The following is a 25,283-nucleotide window of genomic DNA, read 5'->3' on the forward strand; positions in this document are numbered from 1 at the left end:
AAAATTTATTACGATAGGAAAAGGTTAATAGTAGTCCCCATTGATATTTTTTTCTTCCCCATTAGTCACCATGGGGCTGATACACAATTGTGGGCCAAATTTAGTGAAAAAGCAGAGACTTCCATATGTAGATTTTCTACCAAGCTTTATGCATAAAAGCCCTGTATAACATTTGCATACATATGAAAAATTGGTATTTAAATCAGAAAAGTACATACAGTACTTTTTGATTAAAACCAATAAAATGAACTAAAAAAAAATAAAAATTGCATAGGGGCATAAACTGTAGGCGCACCAAAAGATTGCACTCATTTGGGTCTACATACAGATTTTCCCTACACCCTATTCCAGGGGTAGGGATCTCCGGTCCTCGAGAGCCGTATTCCAGTCGAGTTTTCAGGATTCCCCCAATGAATACGCATGAGATCTATGCGCATGCACTGCTTTCAATGCAGATTCATTGGGGAAATCCTGAACACCCGACTGGAATACGGCTCTCGAGGACCGGAGTTCCCTACCCCTGCCCTATTCTATAAAATGTGAACCTGAATTTTCTGGCAGGCAACTCAAAAGGAGAGGCATGGGTGGGTCAGAGGCACAATATTATAGAACACATTTATTTATGCACCCAACTGCCATTATTTACACAAGGTACACTAACATTTTTATATTTATTTATTTACTCAATTTTCTATGCCGTTCTCCCAGGGGAGCTCAGAATGGTTTAAATGAACTTATTCAGGTAGTCAAGCATTTTTCCCTGTCTCTCCTGATGGGCTCACAATCTATCTAATGTACCTGGTGCAATGAGGGGATTAAAGGACTTGCCCAGGGTCGCAAGGAGCAGCATGGGATTTGAACCCACAACCTCAGGGTGCTGAGGCTGTAGCTTTAACCACTGCACCACTCTAGAAATCAAAATGTAGTGAAAGTGAGCCAAGTACAGGACAATGAAGCCATTGTGACATCACTGATGAGGTTGGCTCTTAGGCATTGGTGGAATGAGGCATTGTGAGGTCACAATACCAGCTCTGGTGATCAGAGGCTGAAACTGTTCACACTATATATTGATTCAGTTTTCTATACCATTGTCCTAGGGGAGCTCAGAACTGTTTACATGAATGTATTCAGGTACGCAAGCATTTTTCCCTGACTGTCCTGGTAGGCTCACAATCTATCTAATGTACCTGGGGCAATGGGGGGATTAAGTGACTTGCCCAGGGGCACAAGGAGCAGCGTGGGTTTGAACCCACAACCTCAGGGTGCTGCGGCTGTAGCTTTAACCATTGTGCCACACTCTGCAAAGGGCACTCCATGCAGAATGCCCTTTGCAGGTGCAGATTTTCACAGCACCTAACTTGGGCACTGTTTATAGAATGTGCCTCCCTCACCCCGTAGTGACAAGTACAAATCAGGCAAACGGGAAGCAAACCCCACAAGAATAAGCAACTAACTGATCGCTATACGCCATTTGCAAGTTTACATGGCAGGACCTCAAGTCTTCCATAGTCTATACCAGGGGTCTCAAAGTCCCTCCTTGAGGGCCGCAATCCAGTCGGGTTTTCAGGATTTCCCCAATGAATATGCATGAGATCTATGCGCATGCACTGCTTTCAATGCATATTCATTGGGGAAATCCTGAAAACCTGACTGGATTATGTCCCTCAAGGAGGGACTGAGATCCCTGGTCTATACCAATGTTACTAGCCAGTCGTGGGCCCTTCCCTGTGGACAACAGTATTTTCAAAATAAAGTGGGGGAAAAAAAGCCTCAAAATTTCATGGAAGCAGCAATCGCACAAGTCTTTTCAAGCTGCTCATTCTTCTTATCATCGGCATAAAAAACTCCACCTCTAGTCTCCCATATTCCACTTCTACATATGCTTTACAGCTCCTCATGCAGTGCTGTTGAATACAATGTTGTCAGAAAAACAGAGAGGGAATGAGAGCTTGCACCTGTGTCCCAAGAACTATCCAATCGGAAGATCTGGACCCCCTAGACTCGCCCCACCCAGGCCCGCCCAGTTCTGCCCATCCCTGCCCTAAAACACCCTAATCCCTCCCCCAGTCCCACCCTAGCCCCTTCCCCCCACTCTTGTCATGCATGGAGGAAGTCCGCGGGTGCGCAGATGCCATGCGATGGTGTCATGCGCGTGCGCACATGGTATCACCGCATGGCATCCGCACATGCATGCACTTCCTCCCTGCCCGATGCGATGTGAGGAGGCTTTTCAAAACCCAGACAAAGTGCTGGGTTTCGAAAAGCCATCCGGACCCCCGGACTTGTCCGGGGAAATCTGGACGCCTGGTAACCCTACCGAGAACTGCGTCCACCCTGGCAACCACTCCAATCTGATGGCTATGATCTATAAACAAGGAAACAGGGCATTGAGCAGCTGTGAAAGCAGAAGTTAATTCAAAAGCAAGACTAGCCACTTGTTGACAGTCGGATCCCCACCAGGTTAACCTATACAAATTGGATGCTTAACTGAGGGAAGAATCTCAGAATTGCCACTCCAAGGATTATAATGATATTATCCTTATGGAAATTGTGGCAGGAGTATCTTTCATCGATTCAACACCTTCAGACTATACCGGGATGTTTTCTATGGCCCTGATTCTGAAAAGTGCCGTCCCGATTTTAGGCAGCTGTAGGCATCCTACAGCTATCTAATCAACCAATTGGGATGCACGTTTTAAAAAAAAAATGCTCCCCAGGCAGGCGCCTATATTGGGCAGAGCCTAGGGAGGCCCGCAAGATACCTAAGCTTGCCTAAGGGCCTTAGGCGAACCTAGGCGGCCCTATGCGTCTCCCTAGTAGAGGAAGAGAAGCTTAAAATGTAGGCCAGCAAAATGCTGGCCTACATTGTAAGTAGACGCGGCCGCTATACTTATCGGGGAAAGGGATCTCTCTGCCGCGATAAGTATAGCAGCCGCGGCTGCCTGTCCAATTGCCGGCAGGAGGGTGCCCAACCCCTCCTGCCGGAAGATGCCCACCCCCCTGACACTACCAATTGCTGGCAGGAGGGTGCCCAACCCCTCCTGCCGGAACGCCACCCTCCCCCCGACACTACCGATCACCGGCAGGAGGGTGCCCCCTCCCCAACACTACCGATCACTGGCAGGAGGGTACCCAATCCCTCCTACCGGAAGATGCCCCCCTCCAGACGCCCCCCCACGCTAACAGCCCTCCCCCGCGCTAAAAGCCACCAGTGACCACTCCTAACTTCCCCTCCAACTAACCTCCCCCCCCAAACTAACCTTTAATTGTTGGCCGGCCGACTGGGTCTTGGTACCATCCAGCCGGCAAGACCACCTTGTCGAAATGAGGCGGGTCCGCCCCTTCCCGGCCCATCCCGCGAAGCCTAAGGCCTGATTGGCCCAGGCTCTAGAAGCCTGGACCAATCAGGCCTTAGGCATAGCGGGTCTGCCCATTCCCACTAAGCCTAAGACCTGATTGGCTTAGGCTCTAGGCGCCCGGGCCAATCGGGCCTTAGACTTAGTGGGGATGGGCGGACCCGCTATGGGGTTGGGGTTGGGACATGTGCTATCCCATCTATTAGGCTTTCCACTTTCACCCTTCTCCCCCTCAATTGGCATTTTTCCCATTGCCCCCCCCTACCTTCAATTTGTTGTAAAAGTTGCTGGGTGGTGGTAGTGATTTACAGAGCTACTCTGCTGCTAGTTCCAGCATCGTCTTTCCACTGTGGCCTGCCCTCTCTGACAACTTCCTGTTTCTGCTGGGGCAGGCCACAGTGAAGAGAAGATGCCGGGACTGGCAGCAGGGTAGCTCTGTGAATCGCTACTGCCGCCTGGCAACTTATACGACAAATTGAAGGTAGATGCGAGGGGGGGGGATGGAAAAAATGGGAATTGGGGGGGGGGAGAAGGGTGTAAGCATTAGATGCCAGGAAGGGGAGCGACAGAGAGAGCTGACTGACAGCTAGGCTGGCCAGCAGTGACAGTGCAGCCAGCCACCCCTGCCACCATTCCATTTCAAGAAGGCTCCCAACTCTGATTCCCCTTTAACAACCAATCCCCCACCTCCATCTCCTTTTAAGAAACTCTCCAGCCTCTGATGTCCTTCCCACTAATGCAACTTAGTAATTATGGGCCTTTGTCGGCAAAGGAAAGTTATCTACAGTATTACTATTCTATGAAACATTCTACAAGAAAGTGGGCATCAGAGCAGTGCTTTCTACCAACAGTAGATTTTTGGCATTTCAATCTCTCACTACAAGTGCATTATGCTGCTAATGCAGGCACCACTGCCAGATGAAAATTCAAGTTTTGAGACTTAACACTCCTCCTGGGAAGGGGGCTGAAGGTGGGGGGAGTACATTGTTGGAAATCAACAATGAAACTGCTTGGCTTTTTCCTACGGTTGTCTGTGAAAATATACCTTGGTAACAGTTAGAGGGAACTGCAGGCAGGATGGGGCTAACAGGGAATGGAAGCAATGACATTTCAGAACCTGTCAAGAATGTTAGATATAAAATGTTAAACTTCAGCATCAAGCAAGTGTCTTTGCAAACATATACCAAGTCAGCAGGCAACATGCATGGCCCAAATTTTTATAGCCTGACCCCCCCTCCCCATTCTATAAATGGTGCCCACAGTTTGACATGCAACTTGGTATGCATAAACTAATTATTAATAATTGATCTTAACATGTACTAATTGACAGTAATCATTGCATTTGTACTCTGCACCCATATTTGCAAGCCTAATTCATTCTGAGCGTACCTCCGAGGGAGGGGCATGGACATTCTCAGGAATTTAAGCATGGAGTTGTAGAATAACTTCCATTTTCCCTCCTAGTAGACAGGAGTTAGGTGCATGCATTTACACCAGCCTTTGTCAGGCATAAATATTTGTGCTCCAAGTTAGGCATAAAAATGACTTAAACTAGTCTTCTATAAAGGCAGTTCCATGCAGAATTGCTTTTACCGAATTTGCATCGTACCAGCACCTAACTTTGGCTACATTTACTGAATTTCCCTCTGAATGGCAGAATTTCAAAAATACTCAATTTGCAAGCGTCACAACACATTGCAATGCATTCTAATTTACCTCAATCCAGCTTCACTTATGCTCTGTAGATAGCTGGTCACTATAAATATGACAAATGACTGTCACGGCTAATGCTAATGCTTCTGAATCGTTCACTGAGTTGTTAAGTGTGTTGTACAGCTTTTATCATTCTGTATGAAAGGGTCCTTAGACTGGGTTTCTTGCCTTAATCTTCCTACTAAAGTCCTTCCATGATGTCACAGGTCAGTGCTGGTGATAACATAATCATTTTGAAGGAAAAAATTGGAATAAGGGATCGAGATCCCGAGTTCAAATCATGTCTCTTTCTACAGATACTTATTATGATATTAGGTACGGTAAATCATTGTATCTCCCTATGTCTTGGGTAGTGATTTTGATTTAAAGACCTGGAGCAGAAATTCATTGTTCAGTGTATGATAATATATCAGTCTGAAGCTTTTTTCATATGACATAGATTTTAACACTAAATTAACTATGTAACAGAATACGGTTTCCAATCAGGAAAATTTGTAATTAGATAAACAACTCACTAATAATGACTTAGATCAAGAAAATTCAAACAGTGAGGCAGGCATTTTCCATGTTTCAGGATAATTTTCCCGACTCTGAGCAGACAAGCCAGAAAATCATCAGTTCCAGTGGTTTAGTAAGGAGGGGGTAGAGGGGGCGGGTGTGGTAAGCCCCGGGCGCAGTCTTCCTAAGGGTGCGATGGCACCTCTCCTCCTCCGGTCTGCTCCCGCCTGCCCGCTCCTCTCCTTGCCACATGCATGCACCCCTTGTCTTCCCCCGTAACTGTTCCTGGCGCAAGGTTGCTGCCCGCATCAGCATCAGTGCTCTTTCTGGATGTCACTTCCAGGACCTGCACTAAGGAAGTGATGTCAAAGGGCGAGCTGACACCAATGTGGGCAGCATGTTGCTCATGCCAGAGAAGTTAAAAAGGTATGGGGAAAGGGAAGGGGGGAGGGAAGGGAAGGGGCGCTGCTCACCCTTACTACACCACTGATCAGTTCTGGTCTTTAACCAAGAAAGGTCACTAGAGGAGTAGCTGCCATCTTTCCTCCTTCTTCAGCACTCAAATGGATCATGGTCAGTTTCTCTTCTTGTTCCACCACTCAGCAGAATCAAGCCCTGTCTTCTCTCCTCTCTATCCCTTTCCCAGCCCCCAATCCTATCAAGCTCTATGTGCTGGTGATATGTCTCTGGCACATCCATAAATCAAACCCTTATGTGCCAATGTGTTGCATGGATTCAGTTTCAGAGACATCTGTTTCCCTTACATAATCTCTCTAGTGCTGTCCTCCAAGCTCTGTCCCTCTGTTGCAACTAGAGGTCCGCATGGGAATGGGGATCGCGGGACCCCCCTCTGGCCCACAGGACTCCCAAAGGGACCCCCCCTCTAGCCAACGGGACTCCCATGGGAATGGAAGGCTTTGGAAGAAGGATTCGTCCATATAATATAATGGACACGTCAGCCTTAGTAAAAGAGGGGGGGGGGGTTATAAGTTAATTACCTGAACAGAAAACAAAAAAAGGGTTTCACCAAAGAGATTCCACAAGGAAAACAGCAGCGCAAACACAAAAGAAACTGGAATTGATGATCCTGCCAGAAGTAATTGCTGCTTTTTATGGTGACGGGCAGAGATGGAGATAATTCCTTGCGGGGATGGGTGGGATCCTGACGGGGACGGGTGGGGACGGAGAGGATCCTGATGGGGATGGGTGGGGACGGAGAGGATCCTGATGGGGATGGGTGGGGACGGAGAGGATCCTGATGGGGATGGGTGGGGACGGAGAGGATCCTGGCGGGGACGGGTGGGGACGGAGAGGATCCTGGCATGGACGGGTGGAGATGGAGAGGATCATGACGGGGACGGGTGGGGACGGAGAGGATCCTGGCAGGGACGAGTGGAGATGGAGAGCATCCTGACGGGGATGGGTGGGGACAGAGAGGATCCTGGCGGGGACGGAGTGGATCCTGACGGGGACTGGTAGGGATGGAGATAATTCCTTGCGGGGACGGGTGGGGACAGAGAGGATCCTGACGGGGACGGGTGGAGACGGAGAGGATCCTGGCGTGGATGGGAGGGGATGGGTGGGATTTCTGTCCCTGCGCAACTCTCTAGTTGCAACTTACCTCCCTGGGAAATGATGCTTGCCTATTACAACGGATCCTCAGCCTTGGCCATCCTCATGAGAAATCTTCCTGGGTCCACCCTGAACTGTGTGGATTGACAGGGAGTGCGTTCCACTCTATCATGCGTGTAGGCTCAGCCTCCTAATGCTGTCTTCTGGCAGTTCTTTAGTATATATGCTAGGCTAGGCTTGGTGTACTGTCATTCCTTCCATGTGCACCTCCTAGTTCATTTCCTTTAGTGCGTTTTGCTTTTATTTGGGATTAGGGTTACCAGGCGTCCAGATTTCCCCGGACGTCCTCCTTTTGAGGACATGTCCGGGGGTCTGGACAGCTTTTCAAAACACATCACTTTGTCCGGATTTTGAAAAGCTTTCCTCCACATCGCGTTAGGCAGGAGAGCATCTGCGCATGAGCGGATGTCCTGCCCAATGAGAGCAGGCAGTGGGGGCGGGACGGGGTTGGGGTGGGATTGGGGGCGGGACTAAGGCTTGATGGGGTGGGGATGGGTGGAACTTGGGGGGCTTTGGGGGTGGGTCCAGGGGGCCAGATTCTCCAAACGGAAAATCTGGTAACCCTATGTTGGTTCTATGTACATCACTTACATGATGGTGGGGGCACAGGTTGCTATATTGTTAGATGGGGGGGGGATTGCAGTCATGTTCTACATGGAAGGTGTATTGTATTGCTCTGCTCACATTCAAAGACTCAGTGTGCTCAAGGACTCCTTTTTCACCTATGCTCTCCTTCATCTTGAGGGTACTGACAGCCCCTTCCCCCTACAGGATATAGCTTTGGCGCTGATTGCATGTTTGTGTTGTAAGTTGACCTTTTTCCTTCTACTTTCATCCTCCTCTATTGCTCCTATTGGCAATGGGACAGTGCTGTGTTTCCTATAACTTGTTAGTCTGGAGGGATGTGTGGGCATAGTGCTGAACAAGTGGAGCGTGCAGAAGGTAGGAATCTGAGTGGTGCTTCCTGGGTCCTTGCTCCCCCCCCCCCCCCCCGCCACACACCTTCTCATAGAGCTCCATGTGCTGTCACACCGTGCCACATATATGTATGTGATGATCTTAAGGTAGCCAAACAGGTTGAAAAGGTGACGGCGAAAGCTAGAAGGATGCTAGGTTGCATAGGCAGTAGTATGGCCAGTAGAAAAAAGGAAGTATTGATGCCCCTGTATAAGACTTTAGTGAGACCTCATTTAGAATGTTGTGTACAATTCTGGAGTCTGCACCTTCAAAAAGATATAAAAAGGATGGAGTCGGTCCAGAGGAAGGCTGCTACAATGGTATGTGGTCTTCATCATAAGGCGTATGGGGACAGACTTAAAGATCTCAATCTGTATACTTTGGAGGAAAGGCAGGAGAGGGGAAATATGATAGAGATGTTTAAATACCTACATGGCGTAAATGCGCATGAGTCGAGTCTCTTTCTTGTGAAAGGAAGCTCTGGAATGAGAGGGCATAGGATGAAGTTAACAGGTGATAGGCTCCGGAGTAATCTAAGGAAATACTTTTTTACAGAAAGGGTGGAAGATGCGTGGAACAGTTTCCCAGAAGAGGTGGTGGAGACAGAGACTGTGTCTGAATTCAAGAAAGCCTGGGATAGGCACGTGGGATCTCTCGGAGAGAGAAAGAGAAAATGGTTACTGCGGATGGGCAGACTAGATGGGCCATTTGGACTTTGCCATCATGTTTCTATGTGTTTGGATAGATGAGGTGGAATGTGGCTGGGTCATGTGTCCTGTCTACATGTAACATCCTCTCTCAGCATCCTTTCCAAACCCCAAACGTATCCTGCTCTGAGTATGTGTGAGTGATATGTTTCTGGTGCATCTGACAGTCAAACGTATGTGTGCCAATGGTTTACATGGATTCAGTCTCGGGCACATTTCTTTCTTTCACATAGCCTATCTAGTGCTTTCTCCTAGTTTTGCCCTTCTATTGCAATAGAGAATGACACGGAGACAAATTGTTCCCCATTCCCACGGGAACTCATTTTTTCATCTTTTCTTATCTTTGTCCCATTCCTGCAAGCTCCATCCTCATCTGCCCAAGCCTCAAACACTTTAAAGTCATAAGTGTTCGAGGCTTGTGCGCTTAAGGCAAAGATTACAGGAATGGGGCTGGGACAGGGACGGGGAAATGAGTTCCTGCGGGAATGGAGAAAAATGTGTCCCCTTGTCATTCTCTACAATTTAGCTCTATGGGGAATTATGCTTGTCTCTCCCTGGCCTTCCTCATGTGCACATGGTCTCTCCTCTGGCTAGGCACAGGAAACAAGTCATGTTGCTTTGGCAAGCATGGTTTGGCCAGGAGGAGGGTTTCAAGAGCTCCAAAATTTGAGAAGCAGCCACTCTATGTAAATCCCCTCCATTTGCAAAGAGTACATGTGACAGCATGCACCGACTACTGAACACCCCATCTCATACTTAGGATGGAATATGTACCTAGTCTGTAAAGGGTGCACAGAGGCGTAGTGAGGGTGAGTGGCACCTGGTGTGGTGGCGCCCCACCCCCCACCGCCATGCACGCGCGCCCTTTCCCCCTACCTTTTTAACTTCAGCGCGAGCAGCCACCAACTTAACTGCCCACGTTGGCTTTGGCGCTCTCTATGATGTCACTTCCTGGGTGCGGGTCCCGGAAGTGACATTAGAGAGAGCTGCCGAAGCCGACGTGGGCAGAAAGATGGTGGCTGCTCGTGCCCACACTAAAAAGGTACGGTGGAAGAGAAGTGGGGTGCAGAGGAGGAGCAAGATGGCGCCCGGGGCAGACCACCACCCCCCCCCCCACCTTCTTCACCACCCCCTCCACCCCCACCCCCGCCTTCTTCACCACTTAGGATGCACTACCTCTGTGCTGTTCATAGAATACAAGCTTATTTTCTGATGCTGCTATTTAAGGGCACCCCTGTGTAGAAATGCCTTTACAGTGTTTTGAAGAAAGAACATAAAGTCCAAGCTCTTGTAATTTTACTTCAAATCTTATTTGGATTCTTCCCATACTGTAGTAGACCAGACTGGTTCTTGGAAGCAAGTGGCCATGAGTGAAGGAGTGAGACTTTACCTAGAGAAAGATCCCACAGAGATAGAGGCCTGGTAGGTAAGCCACCCCCCCTACTTAATAAGGCCCCCCCAAGTCAGGAGACTGGAGCTTTACACCTGTTCCAACCTGTCACCCCAGTATACAGCATCCCAGCCCATTACAGATCTACAGTCAAAATGGTTTTGTTTCCAAAAGAAAAATCATTACTTACAAGTTTTACAGCAGCCTTCTAGGAAAGACACAATATATCCTCCAACCTGAAAGAATAAAAATGAGAAAAAATTTAAACAATGGAACCTTGTGAATTCAACTACATGGAGGTTGGTCCAGAAATAACGGCGCCTGCTTTCCAGGAAATGTGCATGTGTCCACAGTCCACACGCATGCATGGATTAAAAAAAATACCTTTATCAGAATCCTCATGTCCCTTCTGCTGTGTCTTGAAATTTGATGTGAATAGGACACCATGCAAATAGTTATCAGGGACACACACAATTCAGAAAATAAGCTAAAGACTACAGCTTTCGAATATTAGCTCTATTTTTTTGAAGGCATCAGCTACTCAGAGACCTTCTTACCCAAACCACAGTTTGTAAAATTCCTATGCCATGTGCAATTTAAAAGAAATGATTATTTGGAAGTTTGGAGTCTTTTGCCTTTTTTTTTCCAGGCTGCAGAAGATTCTGGGTGATCCCGGATATATCAGACACTTCCCTAATGCACATGTTTTCCTCTACTTAATTTCTTTCTCACACCTCCAAATTTTGAAAGCTTCTGGAAAACAGGCATGCTTAGGTGGCAAAGCACAAACCTCTGATGCAACAATTGTTAGAAGTTAAAGACTTTCACATCTACCTTGCATTAATAAAAACAGAAAAAAGTTAAAATAAAAAAAGTGAAGATATCTAAGCTGCTGATATTCGTACCTGCTCAAGAACAGGTCGAAATGTTAACATGTAAAGAATGTGTGTTTTATAAAATATGCACATAAAGGACAGATTCAGTAAATGGTGACCAAATTTGGGCACCAAAAAAAAGAGAAATCAGCATCCATAGTACTGGATCTACACCCAAATTTGGGTGTCGGGACTTAATGCCTGCAACAAAGTGTAATTCCTGGTGCACGATCAGTGTTCTTCAACCTTTTGACATCTGGACCGGTGGAAATAAATATTATTTTGTGGACTGGCGCTGGTCCATGGACCGGCGGTTGAAGAATACTGGCTACGTCGTGAGCCAGACCCTGACCATCTCCGCCCAATCTCCACCACAGACCCCGCCCCCATAATAGTACTAATTGTAACGCCATTTTTTCATATATACACGCACACACAATATAATCTTATTAACAACACATAATGGTTTACCACAAAATTAAACTACACAGAGCACACTGTATGCTTCTCAACATTCTTTCCTATCAGAACACCTGGCCTCGGTCACACATGCAGAACATAGATAATAACCCCTATTCAAACACTGGACCACAAACTAAAAGTACTAATATATACAAACGCAACCCTAAGATTCAAGACTCTGCATGCAATACAACCGCAGAGGAAAAGAAACAAATGCATTTCTTCCTGAACAGTGCAAAATACAGACAGCAGATGTAAATTCTCAAAACTGACACAATTCAATCACTAAATTGAAAAATAAAATCACTCCCCCTAACTTTGTTGTCTCCATCTCTCCATGCTGTGCCTGCTCCCGCCTGGCCGTTTCATGACATCCCCGGTGTTATCTTCAGGCCGGCTCCCGCTTCCTCACTGATGCAATGCACAAAGCCGCGGGCAGCGGCTCCTAAGCGCGTCCCGCGCCTCATCTGGAAGCCTCTCCCTCTGACGTTGTGACGTCAGAGAAAAGACTTCCAGTTCAGGTGCAGGATGCGCATAGAAGCCGCTGCCTGCAGCTTTGGGCACTGCAGCACTGAGGAAGAGGGAGCCGGCCCGAAGATAACGCCGCATTGATCTTACTGCGGACCGGCGGCTGAAAAACATTGCACTTGATAGACATGCACTATATGGAAGGTGTGTTGTACCGCTTTGCTCACATTTGATGTCACGGTGAGCTCGTGGGCTCCTTCATCTTGAGGGTACTGACTGCCCCTACCCCCCTGCAGGATATGGTTTTGGTGCTTCAATACTCCAGCTGCTGTAAGAAGGTAATTTAGATTTGCGGCTACAGGACAGGGAGATTTGTCCGACCGAGCCTGTTCTGTTGTCGGTTGGGTGTGGAAGTGCCACAAAGGTAAGGGGCAGGGAGGGAGGAAAGGTGGAGTGGAGAAGAAAAGACGCTTAAGGGAAATGGGTAAAACTGAGGGGGGAGAAGGCCGCTGAAAGCACTGGGGAAGACAAAGGGGTGGAGAAGGACGCTGAAAGGACATGGGGAAAACGGGAGGAGGGGGGAAGGATGCTGAAAGCACATGGGGAAGACAAAAGGGGTGGAGAAGGCTGCTGAAAGGACATGGGGAAGACAGAGGGGGGAGAAGGACGCTGAAAGGACATGGGGAAGGCAGAGGGGGGAGAAGGATGCTGCCTGACAGGACATGGGGAAAATGGGGGGGGGGAGAAGGACACTGTAAGGAAATGGGGAAGAGGGAGTGGGGAGAAGACGCTAGCAGGGAAGAAGACAGAGGTGCCAGACTATGGGGAGAGCGGAGGGAAAAAGATGGGTGCCAGACCAATTTGGAAGGGGGAAGAAAGGGAGAGGCACAGTAACAGAGCAAATGGAAGACGCAGAGAGAAGAGAGATAGTGGATGGAAGGAATTGAATGCAAAAATGAGGAAAGCAGAAACCAGGCAACAAAGGCAGGAAAAAATTATATTTCTTTTTTTTTTTTTTTTTGCTTCAGGATAAAGTAGTATATTAGTTGTGTTGATAAAAATTTATAAACATTAGAGGTTCTGGTAGAAACCCGTTTACAAAGTATGTATTCTTTCCAATTAATATTTCCAAATTAATAAAGTCTTTTTGCTTATTTTTAAATGGGTTTCTACCAGAGCCTTTAATTCAGTAGCATAATTAAATGAAATATCTATTTCTGAAGTTTATAGGGACGGGTGGGGACGGAGGGGATTCCTCGCGGGGACGGGCGGGGACGGAGGGGATTCCTCGCGGGGACGGGTGGGACTTTGGCGGGGACGGGTGGGATTTCTGTCCCCGCGCAACTCTCTAGTCTCCATATCGGGCCCAAAGTTTTAACTTTCAGTATTTCTGTGGAGGTGCAAGGCAGTTTTCAAAAGGACACTCTCTGTGAGGTTCACTTTGAAAATCCACAGTGGCCTATGCCGGCTAGTAGTTTTCAGCATGCAATATTTTGCAGGTTCAAGGTGTGCAAGCTAAAGCCAGGAAAAGCTGGCATAAGAATTTCAAAAAGAAAATTCTGCACTTGCTTTTTGTTTTTTTGGACCATCTCTGTTGGCAGCTGCACTTTTTGATCCACAAGGCAAACCACATTGTTGTCAGTGCACAAAATTTCTACATGGGTGGCTCGGGCTAATTTTTATCCACATCCATTTACCTCCATATCAGATGTGCTCTATATATAACTTCAAAATCACTTACTTTAACACATTCAGTCTCGTTAAATGGTGGACAGATAATGGGCGATGCCACCAAGACTGGTCCTACAGCTGTATTTCTGCAGTCATATCTGACACAGTTAGAAACCCAAGAGGAACCAGGCTATGGAAAAGTAAAAATACAAATGATGAGAACAAAAAACTGTGGATGAGGATGTTCTGAAAGATGATTTATTTATTACTTTCCACAATATACCGTATTTTTCGCTCCATAAGACACACCTTTTTCCACCCAAAAGTGGGTGGAAATCTCGATGTATCTTATGAAGCGAAGGTACAAATTTTGTTACCCCCCCCCCGGCTGCCACCCTACTTTTTTGTAACCCCCACTTTTTTTTAAACACCCCCGCCCGTTGTTGTACCTTTTTAACCTGGTGGTCCAGCATGTATCCTTCCTCGTCCTATTTCCTGGCGAGATCTGGAGCGCAGATGTCAGGAGTAAGCTTTACACTCTCCCGCTCAACCCCGCGCTGCTTTCCAAATGGCTACTGTAGGTTCTCACGAGTCCTGAGAACCTACGGCAGCCATTCAGAAAGCAGTGTGGGGCCAAGCGGGAGAGCATAAAGCTTGCTTCTGATCTATGTGCCGCTTGGCGGGAAATAAGGAGGAGCCCAGCAGAGCAAAGGCTGTGAGTACTGTCTTCAAGGTAGGTGTCGCGGCAGGGAGGGAGGGAAGCCAGCTGGAGCTGCTGGGCCCACAAGCAAGGGGGGTAGACTGGAGCCGATGGACCCATGAGCAGGGGATGGGTGTGCAGGATTTTAAAAGATACAGGAGGGCTGGCTGGCTTGGAGCTGGCTGGTGGCTGGCTAGCTGGGGGCTGGCTGGCTTGGGGGGGCTGGCTGCCACTACACGTGCCTACCATTAGATGTGCCCACCACTAGATGTGCCCTGTACCCTGTTACGGACTACCACTAGACCACCAGAGGGGGGTCAGGGTACAGGGCACACCATTTAGTTCCAAATTATTTTTCATGGTTTTTCCTCCGCTAGAGGTGGGTGCGTCTTATGGTCAGGTGTGTCTTATGGAGCGAAAAATATGGTAACAAATACAAATTGAAGTTCATAGTCCACATATGTTTGTCCTACCAGAACCAACACGGTCCGGGTTTCAGCGGACACACCTTCCTCAGGGGTTCAGGTTGATATAAAAGTCTCAGATAAAAATGTAGACTAAAACAGTATACGTGTCTTTAAACGAGTCACCAAAATGATTGTTGTGCAGACTGAGTGTTTCTCTATGCACAGAAATCACAGGTCACAGGTATAGAGCACAGAGACTCTGCACATATCGAGTAGTCACTTATGGAAAAGTACAACAGTACCTTGTAACTAGTGAGTGTTCCATTAGCTACAGTGTGGAGACAAGACACATTCCTACAGCTGCCACAACATTTTGTTAAGTCTTCTGGTGGCTCATAGACTTGGTTCTGGAAGGGAAGCAAAAAAATAGTGGAGTCTTATAAATCCTGAAATGCTCGTGCCAGGTCAATATTGTTTGGCAATGTTGCTGTTTTAAAAAGTGACTCATTATAAATTTTCTTTCCACGTTAACTCACTTGTCCACATTCAAAGACATTTATGTTGACCCCCCTCAAAAGTATCACAGAGCAATTTTCAAAAGTGTCTACGTTATTGCAAAGTTTGTGGGTATTTTACCCAATCTCAAAGGGAAACTACAAACCTGTTTTCCCCTTTGAAAACTGCCCCAGCAAAGACTATCTTGAAAATAACATGCCTAGATAAGAACATGTAACTTGAGGTGAATCTTTTCATAAAGATAGTTAATAAATCCCAATAAAAGCATAACCCCCTCCTTTTACAAAACCTTGCTAGTGGTTTTTTATCGCTGGTCATGGTGGGAACAACTCCGACGCTCATAGAATTCATATGAGCATTGGAGCTGTTACCGCCGTGACCGATGGTAAAAAACACTAGCACGGTTTTGTAAAAGAGGGGTAAATCTTATGCAATACATTCCCCTGAGGATCTAAATATGCCCCTGGGCCCAGCTTATGTTTCACCTGGCATCACCAGATATTCTTGAGCTAGATAAGGGCTGGTCAATTGTTACACAATCATTTTCCCAAATTATTCTCGTACCAATATAAACCACTTATATACATTTTTTTTTATTTGCAGTATATTTAATAAAATTGCAATGTGAAATGTGAAAAATGATAAAAATTCTTACATCTGCACACTTGGAGGCACAGTTTATAGATGTGACATTGATCCGGTGGTATTTTGTAGTTGGGTCAATCACAGAAGTACAGTATGATGAGTGGCAAATGCCATCGGCTGTATGTTCAACAATACTCTGCCCCGGTCGAAGGATTCCTTTCTCACTACTCAGACAAACCTTATCCTTCACTAAAACAAAACACACGTGGATAGTTTTGTCATTTTTCTCTTTGTAATGTCTAAACATAGGGATGGGTGATCCAGTGCCATGTAAATCTAAAGATAGAGGGCAAGATTCGGATAACTAGAGATGAATTGAGACAGACCACAAATAAACTTTGTCAGATCTCCAAATTTCAACAGTTTAGATCTTTTAGACTCAGTTCAAGTGAAAATAATTACATATCTGTACCCAAATCTGAAATATTCAAAAGTCAATTCTATGATAGTGATGTGCATTCATTTAGAAACTAAGGGGGTTCTTTTTTTCTAAGGTGTGCTTAAGGATTTACCATCCTCCCTTTTACTAAGCCGTGATAGAGGTTTTTACCATAACCCGAAGTGCTAAATATTCCCTGACACTCATAGAATTCCTATGAGCGTAGGAGCATTTAGCGCTCTGGGCCACGGTGAAAACCTCTACTGCAGCTTAGTAAAAGAAGGCCTTAGTGATTTGATGGATTTTTCTATGGGCTTCACAAAAATTAGGGCCCGCTTTACAAAGCTGTGGTAGTGAGTTTAGGCGCTGCAAAGGCCCATAGGAATTGAATGCGACACGGCCCATAGGAATTGAATGACTTGTGTCACATTTGCCTCGCAGAAATCGCTACAGTGGGTATGTAAAAGGGGCCCATAGTGTGTGCTAATTGTTAGTGTTAGTAAAGAAGCCCTAAATGAAACACAAAACCCACATCAAAACAGGTTTTGTCTTGGTTGGTTTCAAAAGGAATGGGTTAGAAACTGGTTGAGTGGAAGGTGACAGAGGGTAGTGATCAATGGAGATCACTCTGAGGAAAGGGATGTTACCAGTGGTGTGCCTCAAGGTTCTGTTCTTGGGCCTGTTCTTTTTAACATTTTTGTGAACGATATTGCTGAAGGGCTGTCAGGTAAGATTTGCCTCTTTGCGGATTATACCAAAATCTGCAATAGAGTAGACACGCCAGATGGTGTGAATAGCATGAAGAAAGACCTAGCGAAGCTTGAAGAATGGTCTGAAATTTGCCAGCTAAAATTTAATGATAATAATAATAATTTTATTCTTGTATACCGCCATACCCAAGGAGTTCTAGGGGGTTCACATCAATTAATTAAGATCCGAGATGACACGCGGATTTAAAACATTTTATCAGAGTTGCAAGCAACGAAGAAGGTGAGGTTGGAAGGGAAGAGAGAGAGAGAGACCAAATAGGGGCAGGGGGAAGGGGAAGAGCAGTAAGAGGGGGTGGGGGCGGGTGTCGGTTTATTGTGGGAGGAAGGGGATTAAGGGTCCTGTTCGCGGAATAGGTGAGTTTTGAGTAATTTTCTGAAGCCGAGGTAGGTAGGGGCCTTGAGCACCATTTGGGTTAGCCATGGGTTCAGCTTAGCCGCCTGGAAGGCGAAGGTTTTGTCGAGGAATCTTTTGAGATGACATAGTTTTAGGGAGGGGAAGGCGAACAGCTGAATTCTGCAGGATTTCTTATTGGTGCAATTCAGAGTGAAGTGTGGCTTGATGTATCTTGGCGATAGACCAAAAACTGTTTTGTAGCAGAAGCAGGCGAACTTGACTAGGACTCTGGATTCGAATGGCAGCCAATGAAGTTGGTGGTAAAAAGGGGTGATGTGTTCCCATTTGTTCAGGCCAAAAATGAGGCGGACGGCGGTGTTCTGGATCATTTTTAGTCTTCTGATGGTTTTCTTCGTGGAACTCAAGTAAATGATATTGCAGTAATCCAGTATGCTGAGAACGGAGGATTGTACTAGTAGGCGGAATGAGATGTCGTCAAAATATTTTTTTATGGTGCGAAGTTTCCAGAGCACTGAGAAGCTATTCTTGACTGTGAGATCGGTGTGATTTTCTAGGGATAGATGTTTGTCTAGCGTGACTCCCAGTATTTTTAAGGTTTGTTTGAGGGGAAAAACCATTCCTTTCACTTGAATTGTGGTGTCTTTGATTTTGTCTTTGGGGGTGGCTAGGAAGAATTTTGTTTTGTCAGGGTTTAGTTTTAGTCTGTCATAGGATAGCATCCAGAGTTCTATCTGATTGAGTATGCTTGTAATGGAGGCGAGTAGTTCTGGTATGAAACTGGTTAGTGGGGTGGCTATTGTAATGTCATCTGCATAGATGAAAAATTTGAGCTTGAGGTTATGTAGGAGGTTTCACAGGGAGGCGAGGTAGATATTAAACAGGGTGGGGGACAGGGGGGAGCCCTGCAGAACACCGCAGGAGTTATCCCATCTATATGAGAAAGAGTCATTCTTGAGTACCTTGTAGGAACTATTTCGTAGGAACCCGTGCAAGGTCATGCATTTGGGCTGCAAAAACCTGAGGGAACTGTACATTTTAGGGGGTGAAGAATTTATGTGCACAACGGAAGAGCGGGACTTGGGTGTGATTGTATGTGATGATCTTAAGGTGGCCAAACAGGTTGAAAAGGTGACAGCAAAAGCTAGAAGGATGCTAGGGTACATAGGAAGAGGTATGGCCAGTAGGAAGAAGGAGGTACTGATGACCCTGTATAAGACTGAGGAGATCTCATTTAGAATACTGTGAACAATTCTGGAGGTCGCACCTTCAAAAAGATATAAAAAGGATGGAGTCGGTCCAGAGGAAGGCTACTAAAATGGTATGTGGTCTTCATCATAAGGCGTATGGGGACAGACATAAAGATCTCAATCTGTATACTTTGGAGGAAAGGCAGGAGAGGGGAAATATGATAGAGACGTTTAAATACCTACGTAATGTAAATGCGCATGAGTCGTGTCTCTTTCATTTGAAAGGAAACTCTACAATGAAAGGGCATAGGAGGAAGTTAAGAGGTGATAGGCTCTGGAGTAATCTAAGGAAATACTTTTTTTACGGAAAGGGTGTTAGATATGTGGAACAGTCTCCCGGAAGAGGTGATAGAGACAGACTGTGTCTGAATTCAAGAAAGCGTGGAATAGGCAGGTGGGATCTCTTAGGGAGAGGAAGAGATAATGGTTACTGCGGATGAGCAGACTGGACGGGCCATTTGGCCTTTATCTGCCACCATGTTACTATGTTTCAATAACCATAAAGTTCGATGACATCACAATGCAGGTGTAAAGAGCCATAGCCTATAGAAAGAGGAGATGCAAATCTTAAGAGCCTCAGCCAATAGGGAGAAGAGGAGATAATAGTTACTGTGAATGGGCAAACTGGATGGGCCATTGGGCCTTTATCTGCCATCATGTTTCTCTGTTTCTATGAATGAATTGGCAGCAATATTTGGCAGGGTTTTTCATTTTGCTTCATTTTTATCGAGTGTTATGTATAAATAACATACAACAAAAATGAAACGTAACAAAATGAAAAAGTAAATAAAAGAATTCACCCTCCCTGAAATGAACTGCAACGTGTGTGTATACCCTGATACAAGTCCAATGTATTGTCCATAGGTCACACACTAACTGGTGAAAAGCTCTGATTTGACAGCTTGACCCCTAGTTTTAGTACTGTGAGACTTTGTTAAGGTCATATTTATTTCTTTAATTTGTTTTCCAACCCGTTGTCCCCAAAGAGCTCAGAACAGGTTAAAGGTCAAACATACACAATGTACATTTTACAGGTTACAATTTGCCATAGTTCCAGTGCAAGATTTATCAATATCAACTTTTATCCTAATGTGACACACAATCAATAGATGCCATTTTGAATCTGGAGGCTGGACAGAACACGAGTGACTGGTACACACTTACTGGATACCCCTGGGGGGAAAACCCTCATTTGGAAAGCAATAAAAACATACCTTTTCACCTAAGTCCCCTGCCCCAGACTGATGGACTACAAAGAAATAAATGTATCTTAGTACTACATCATTGGTATATGTTGCTGTAGGATACAAACTTCTTCTTTTTTTTTTTAATTCTTTATTGATTTTCTAAACTTCAAAAATGCAATACACAAATATATATCATATAATAAGTTAATAAAAGCACATTCATCTTACCAATATGCATAACCAACCATTTCCCCCCCAATGATTATTCAATAAAACACAGAAACATAGACTATCCCAATAACCTTACCCTAATCAGATTAAAAATGTCCTCCCACCCCAGGTGGACATACTCAAAAGTCAAATTAGGACAGAAATAGCCCCTCCCCCCACCTCCACCCTTTCCTGGATGTGTATGAAAATAAACCAAAATTGACCCATAATCAAAGAGGTAATATATGATGTCAACGGCCCCCAAACCAGCTTAAATAAATTACTGTGCCCAAACTATCGGCATTCCTTTTTTCATATCTATAGCTGGAGCACAAATTTTCCCACCCGAAAGGAAAATTTAGGCGGTCGTAGTTCTTCCAATTTCGGGTTACCATCTGCATGGCTATCCCAGTCATGAAAAGAAAAAGGCGGTTTAACATGTAATGATACAATGTAAGGATACAAACTTCTATTGAAAAATCTTGGACTATAACTATGGCAATCTAAAGTGTAAACCAATGAATCAACTTGAGTAATCATAGATAAATTCCTGTCCAAATAGACACCTAATATTTTGATGGTGAATAGAATGGGATAAGTCAGTGGTCTCAAACTCGCGGCCCGGGGACCACATGCAGCCTGCCAGGTCCTATTTTGAGGCCTTCGGTATGTTTATCATAATCACAAAAGTAAAATAAACCATTTTCTTGATCATATGTCTCTTTAGCTATAAATAACAATATTATTATTAAGACTTGGCCAAAAGGAAAGTTTTATTTATTTATTCATTTAGCCCGTCCTCCCAAAGGAGGTACATTCACAGTATAGAAGGACAAAATTATTGAAAGACATTTTTGGCAGACATAGCTTAGAAGAATTTGTGGCATTCGTAGATGATATTACATGGCATAGTATAGATTTAGGACAGCAGTCACTGTACAAATAGAACAGAACATAATTGAACTAAAGTTTTAATGTTGTAAGCTAGTGCATGATTGGTGGTTGGCAGTTTAGGTCCCGTGAGTAGCGTTGGTCATTATAAACTATCAAGAGTTTTACGTCATGCACAATTGTCATTTCTTTAATGAGATTTTAACTATTTGTTCTGAGGCCCTCCAAGTACCTACAAATCCAAAATGTGGCCCTGCAAAGGGTTTGAGTTGGAGACCACTGGGATAAGTGATCCCATTTAAGATCACACTATTTTCTGTGGAGAGGCCAGGAAAAGTTTAGTCTTATCTGGATTTAACTTCAATTTGAAACCACTCATCCAGTTATCAACTATTAGAATCACTGAAGATATGAACTGACTACAGATAATTGAGAGGTTAAAGGAATTATGGTTATATCAGAGGGGAAAGTGTGGCACTACAGCCTCAACACCCTGGGGTTGTGGAGTTTTTTGCCAAATGAAGCAGAGCTGAGGCTTTTTCTCCACTTCTTTCTTCTTTTTTTCAGTTTTTTTCTTGTGTTCTCCTGCTGGTTTAATACTTGTGCTGTATGAATGTGTGTGAAAGGCCTTTTAGCGTTGCAGAGTTTGTACCTTTTTCCATATAGGGTTTTGAATTGATGTTATAGTGGTATAAGCTGACCCTTTATCCCTAGGTCAAGAGTGTTGTGGGTTCAAACCCACGCTGCTCCTTGTGATCCTGGGCAAGTCGCTTAATCCCCCCCCCATTGCCCCAGGTACATTAGATAGATTGTGAGCCCTCCGGGACAGACAGGGAAAAATGCTTGAGTACCTGAATAAATTCATGTAAACCGTTCTGAGCTCCCCTGGGAGAACAATATAGAAAATGGAATAAATAGATAGTGTGAAAAGTTCCAGCCTCTGATAAATAGCAGTAGTAGTAGTAGAGCTGGTATTGTGACATCATAATGCCTCATTCCACCAATGCCTAAGAACCAACCGTGATGTCACAATGGCTTCATTGTCCTATACTTGGATTACATTTTGATTTCTAGAGTGGTGCATTGGTTAAAGCTACAGCCTCAGCACTCTGGGGATGTGGGTTCAAACCCACTCTGCTCCTTGAGACCCTGGGCAAGTCACTTAATCCCCCTATTGCCCCATGTACATTAAGTAGATTGTAAGTCCACCGGGATAGACGGCAAAAATGCTTGAGTACCTGAATAAACTCATGTAAACCGTTCTGAGCTCATCTGGGAGAACGGTATAGAAAACTGAATAAATAAATCAATAAATATCTGTACTTTAGGCTTTTCTTTTACATGAGTTAGAGGGCAGGAAAGGCCACTTTGGAATGCAATGTATTATATAGATAGCACAGTTAATTCATCCCCTAGGTGTCAGATAGGGTTACCAGATGCCCGAATTTCACTGGATATGTCCTCCTTTTGAGGACATGTCTGGGGATCTGGACGGCTTTTCAAAACCTGGCACTTTGTCCGGGTTTTGAAAAGAAATTGTGTCGGGAGGGGGCATCCACACATGTGTGGATCCAATGCGGTGATGTCACGCCGCATCCTGACGAACAGGCGGTGGGGGGCGGGACTGGGGGGTGGAGCTGAGGGCGGGGCTGGGGCATAACAGGGCAGGGAGGGATGGAACTGGGCTTGCCTGGGTGGCGGGTCTAGCGGGTCCAGATTTTACTGAGGTAAAATCTGACAACCCTAGTGTCAGAACAGGGGAGGCCTCCCCCCAAATTAGTGGTCGCCAGTTGGTGCCCACCCTTCAACCCGTTTCCCAGCATTAAATCGTTGGGGCAGCTGCTGCACAGCATCAGTGAGCAGACCTTCTCCAGAACCCTTCATTCTACTTCCAGGGGCAGGCCTGCTCGCTGACACTGCGGCAGATGCCCTGAAGATTTAAAGTCCAACGCCGGGAGGAGGTACGGGGTGGAGTCGGGAGCTGGTGACAGGCCGTGCTGCAGGATTCTGCTGGGGCTAGGGCTGAGCACTTGGGCCACCCTCCTAACTAGAGAATGACACGGTGGTTGTTACCCGCGAGTAGCCGCAGGTAACCCGCCGAAATGGGAAGAGAAAAATTGGTGGTCGCTGCAGGGACGGGGACATTGCCATTCACCACCCCATGGAGCGGTGAATGGTCTTGTCTCCGCAGTGAAGCCAGCACGGATCGCGCGGTCCAGCATCCCCACCCGATCGCCGCATCCCACGTCCTGCCATCTCCCTCCACCTCACCTTAGGTGCTTGCTGAATTCGAGTTTAATTCTCCCAGCCCGCACGCTTTCAATAAGTCGCGCGTGCGCAGCTGCTTGAATTGTTGAATCTCCTCTGACGCAACCGGAAACAGGAAGCTGGGTCAGAGAAGAAGATTCAACAGCTCAAGCAGCCATGCGCGTGGCTTATCGAAAGCGTGTGGCTGGGAGAAGAATTAAAGTTAGACTCGGCAGGCACCTAAGGTTAGGTGGAGGGAGGGAGATGGCAGGAAGCGGCAATCGGCCAGGAGGGTGCTTCTGGACCATGCGATCCGTGATCGTGCATGTTTCCTCACATTAGGAAGGAGGGAGTGGACAGTAGTCGTGGGGTCGGGGCGGGCACAGTGATCACGGGGACGGGGCGGTGACAGGGATGGTGGTCGCAGGGACGGGGCGGTGACAAGGATGGTGGTCGCAGGGACGAGGTGGTGACGGGGACACATTTTTTCCCCCTAACCAAACAGCATTCTGCTGTCTATGATTCATCCATTATCCTACAGCACAAAGCTAAATGCTGGTCAGAATTCAAGAAACAAACATTTTTCACTTACCGCATCTGTACTTTGTGCAGTTGCAAATGTTTTTTGAGCTGTCCTGAAATCGTTCGTCTATCTGGAGTTTTTCACCCTGCCCCAGAACAATGAAAAAGTGAGTCATAAATCATAGCAAGGTAAAAATCTGTGGGCCTATTTACTAGGCTGTGCTAGATGTAGAATGCACGCTAACGGGCAACGCAGCCACGGCACGAACAGTTCGTGTGATCTTTTGGATTTAGCGCATATGAGACGGAGTGGAGAAAGGGCAAGAACAGCACTATATAGTTAAAGGGTAAGGTAGTTTCCATCCATCATTGGTATACTAGAATTGAATTTGGGGGGGGGGGAATCAGGAGCAACGGTTAATATGGGTGGGCACTAAGGCAGCAATTGGCACCTCTAGGCCCCAATCTATAAAAAGCGCCCAAAAGATAGGTGCCGAGCAACGTGGTGCATAGTCTTCAGTTAAGCGCCATTTATAGAATCGTGTCTAGTGGCACCTAAAATGGGCTTAGGTGCTGGTAGGCATCAAAATCTTAGGTGCCCTCTATTTATGCCAGGATTCCCTTGACTTAAATACTGGCTCCTAAGTATAATTTAGGTACCTAGATGCAAATATGGCCAAGATCTGCCCACGATCCCCCCTTAACCACGCCCACTCCAAGGCACCTACCTGGAAGTCAGAGGTGCCTATCGAGTTAGGTGCCTACAATCCAATTAATTTTGGCACTCTTTTACTAAGCCGTGGTAGAGGTTTCTATCGTGGCTCAGTGTCGGAGCAGCGTCGGAGCATTTAGCACTCCGGGCCACAGTAGAAACCTCTACCATGGCTTAGTGAAAAAAAAAAAAAGGGGGGGGGTATTTTTTTTTAACCAATTATGAGCTCATTATTGCTTATTATCAGTGCTGATTACGCTTTTCAAATAATTAAATTAGACGTCTATGCACACCGATCTAGGTGTCCAACTTTAAGCCTCTTTTATAGAATCTGGGCCTATAGCTATAGAATCTATAATGGCATCTTGGTACCACTATTCCATTACAGAATACAGTTATATATCAATATTTGTATGCCTAGGTGTGCCATATGACATGTGTAGTTTATCATATTCTATTAACTATTCATATACCTGGAAGATATTTATTTAGATTCTGCCTATATACTGTCTGGCTAATATTCCATACTATGTAACCAGCCAGAAATGGCGCTGCTAAGTTAAATAGCCCTTAGCCAGTTAAATGTAAATATTCAGCATGAGATAATTTGTTTTCTTCACTGAATATGCCTGGTTAGCAGCTAAAACTTAACCTGATATATTGTGTGATAACTGGCAGTTTTCAGCACTTACCAGCCAAGTTTAATGGCCAAATAGGGCTATGAAGACAGTAGGTCCTATCTTTGACTGCTATAAACTTAACTAGT

The 25,283-nt window shown here is 45.7% G+C and overlaps 1 protein-coding gene across 1 annotated transcript in view; it reads right to left on the reverse strand.

The window, feature by feature from the left end:
* Nucleotides 1-25,283, reverse strand: part of OTOG (otogelin) — a 275,602-nt gene that overhangs the window by 7,305 nt on the left and 243,014 nt on the right. Inside the window, exons 51-55 of the mRNA XM_033928785.1 lie at nt 23,876-23,951; nt 16,008-16,186; nt 15,139-15,243; nt 13,800-13,919; nt 10,444-10,489 (exon numbers count right to left, since the gene is read on the reverse strand). Coding sequence (XP_033784676.1) covers nt 10,444-10,489; nt 13,800-13,919; nt 15,139-15,243; nt 16,008-16,186; nt 23,876-23,951 — 526 coding nt within the window. The remainder of the gene's footprint in view (nt 1-10,443; nt 10,490-13,799; nt 13,920-15,138; nt 15,244-16,007; nt 16,187-23,875; nt 23,952-25,283) is intronic.

This window comes from Geotrypetes seraphini, chromosome 19 (genome assembly GCF_902459505.1).
Source record: "Geotrypetes seraphini chromosome 19, aGeoSer1.1, whole genome shotgun sequence".
Classification (NCBI taxonomy): domain Eukaryota; kingdom Metazoa; phylum Chordata; class Amphibia; order Gymnophiona; family Dermophiidae; genus Geotrypetes; species Geotrypetes seraphini.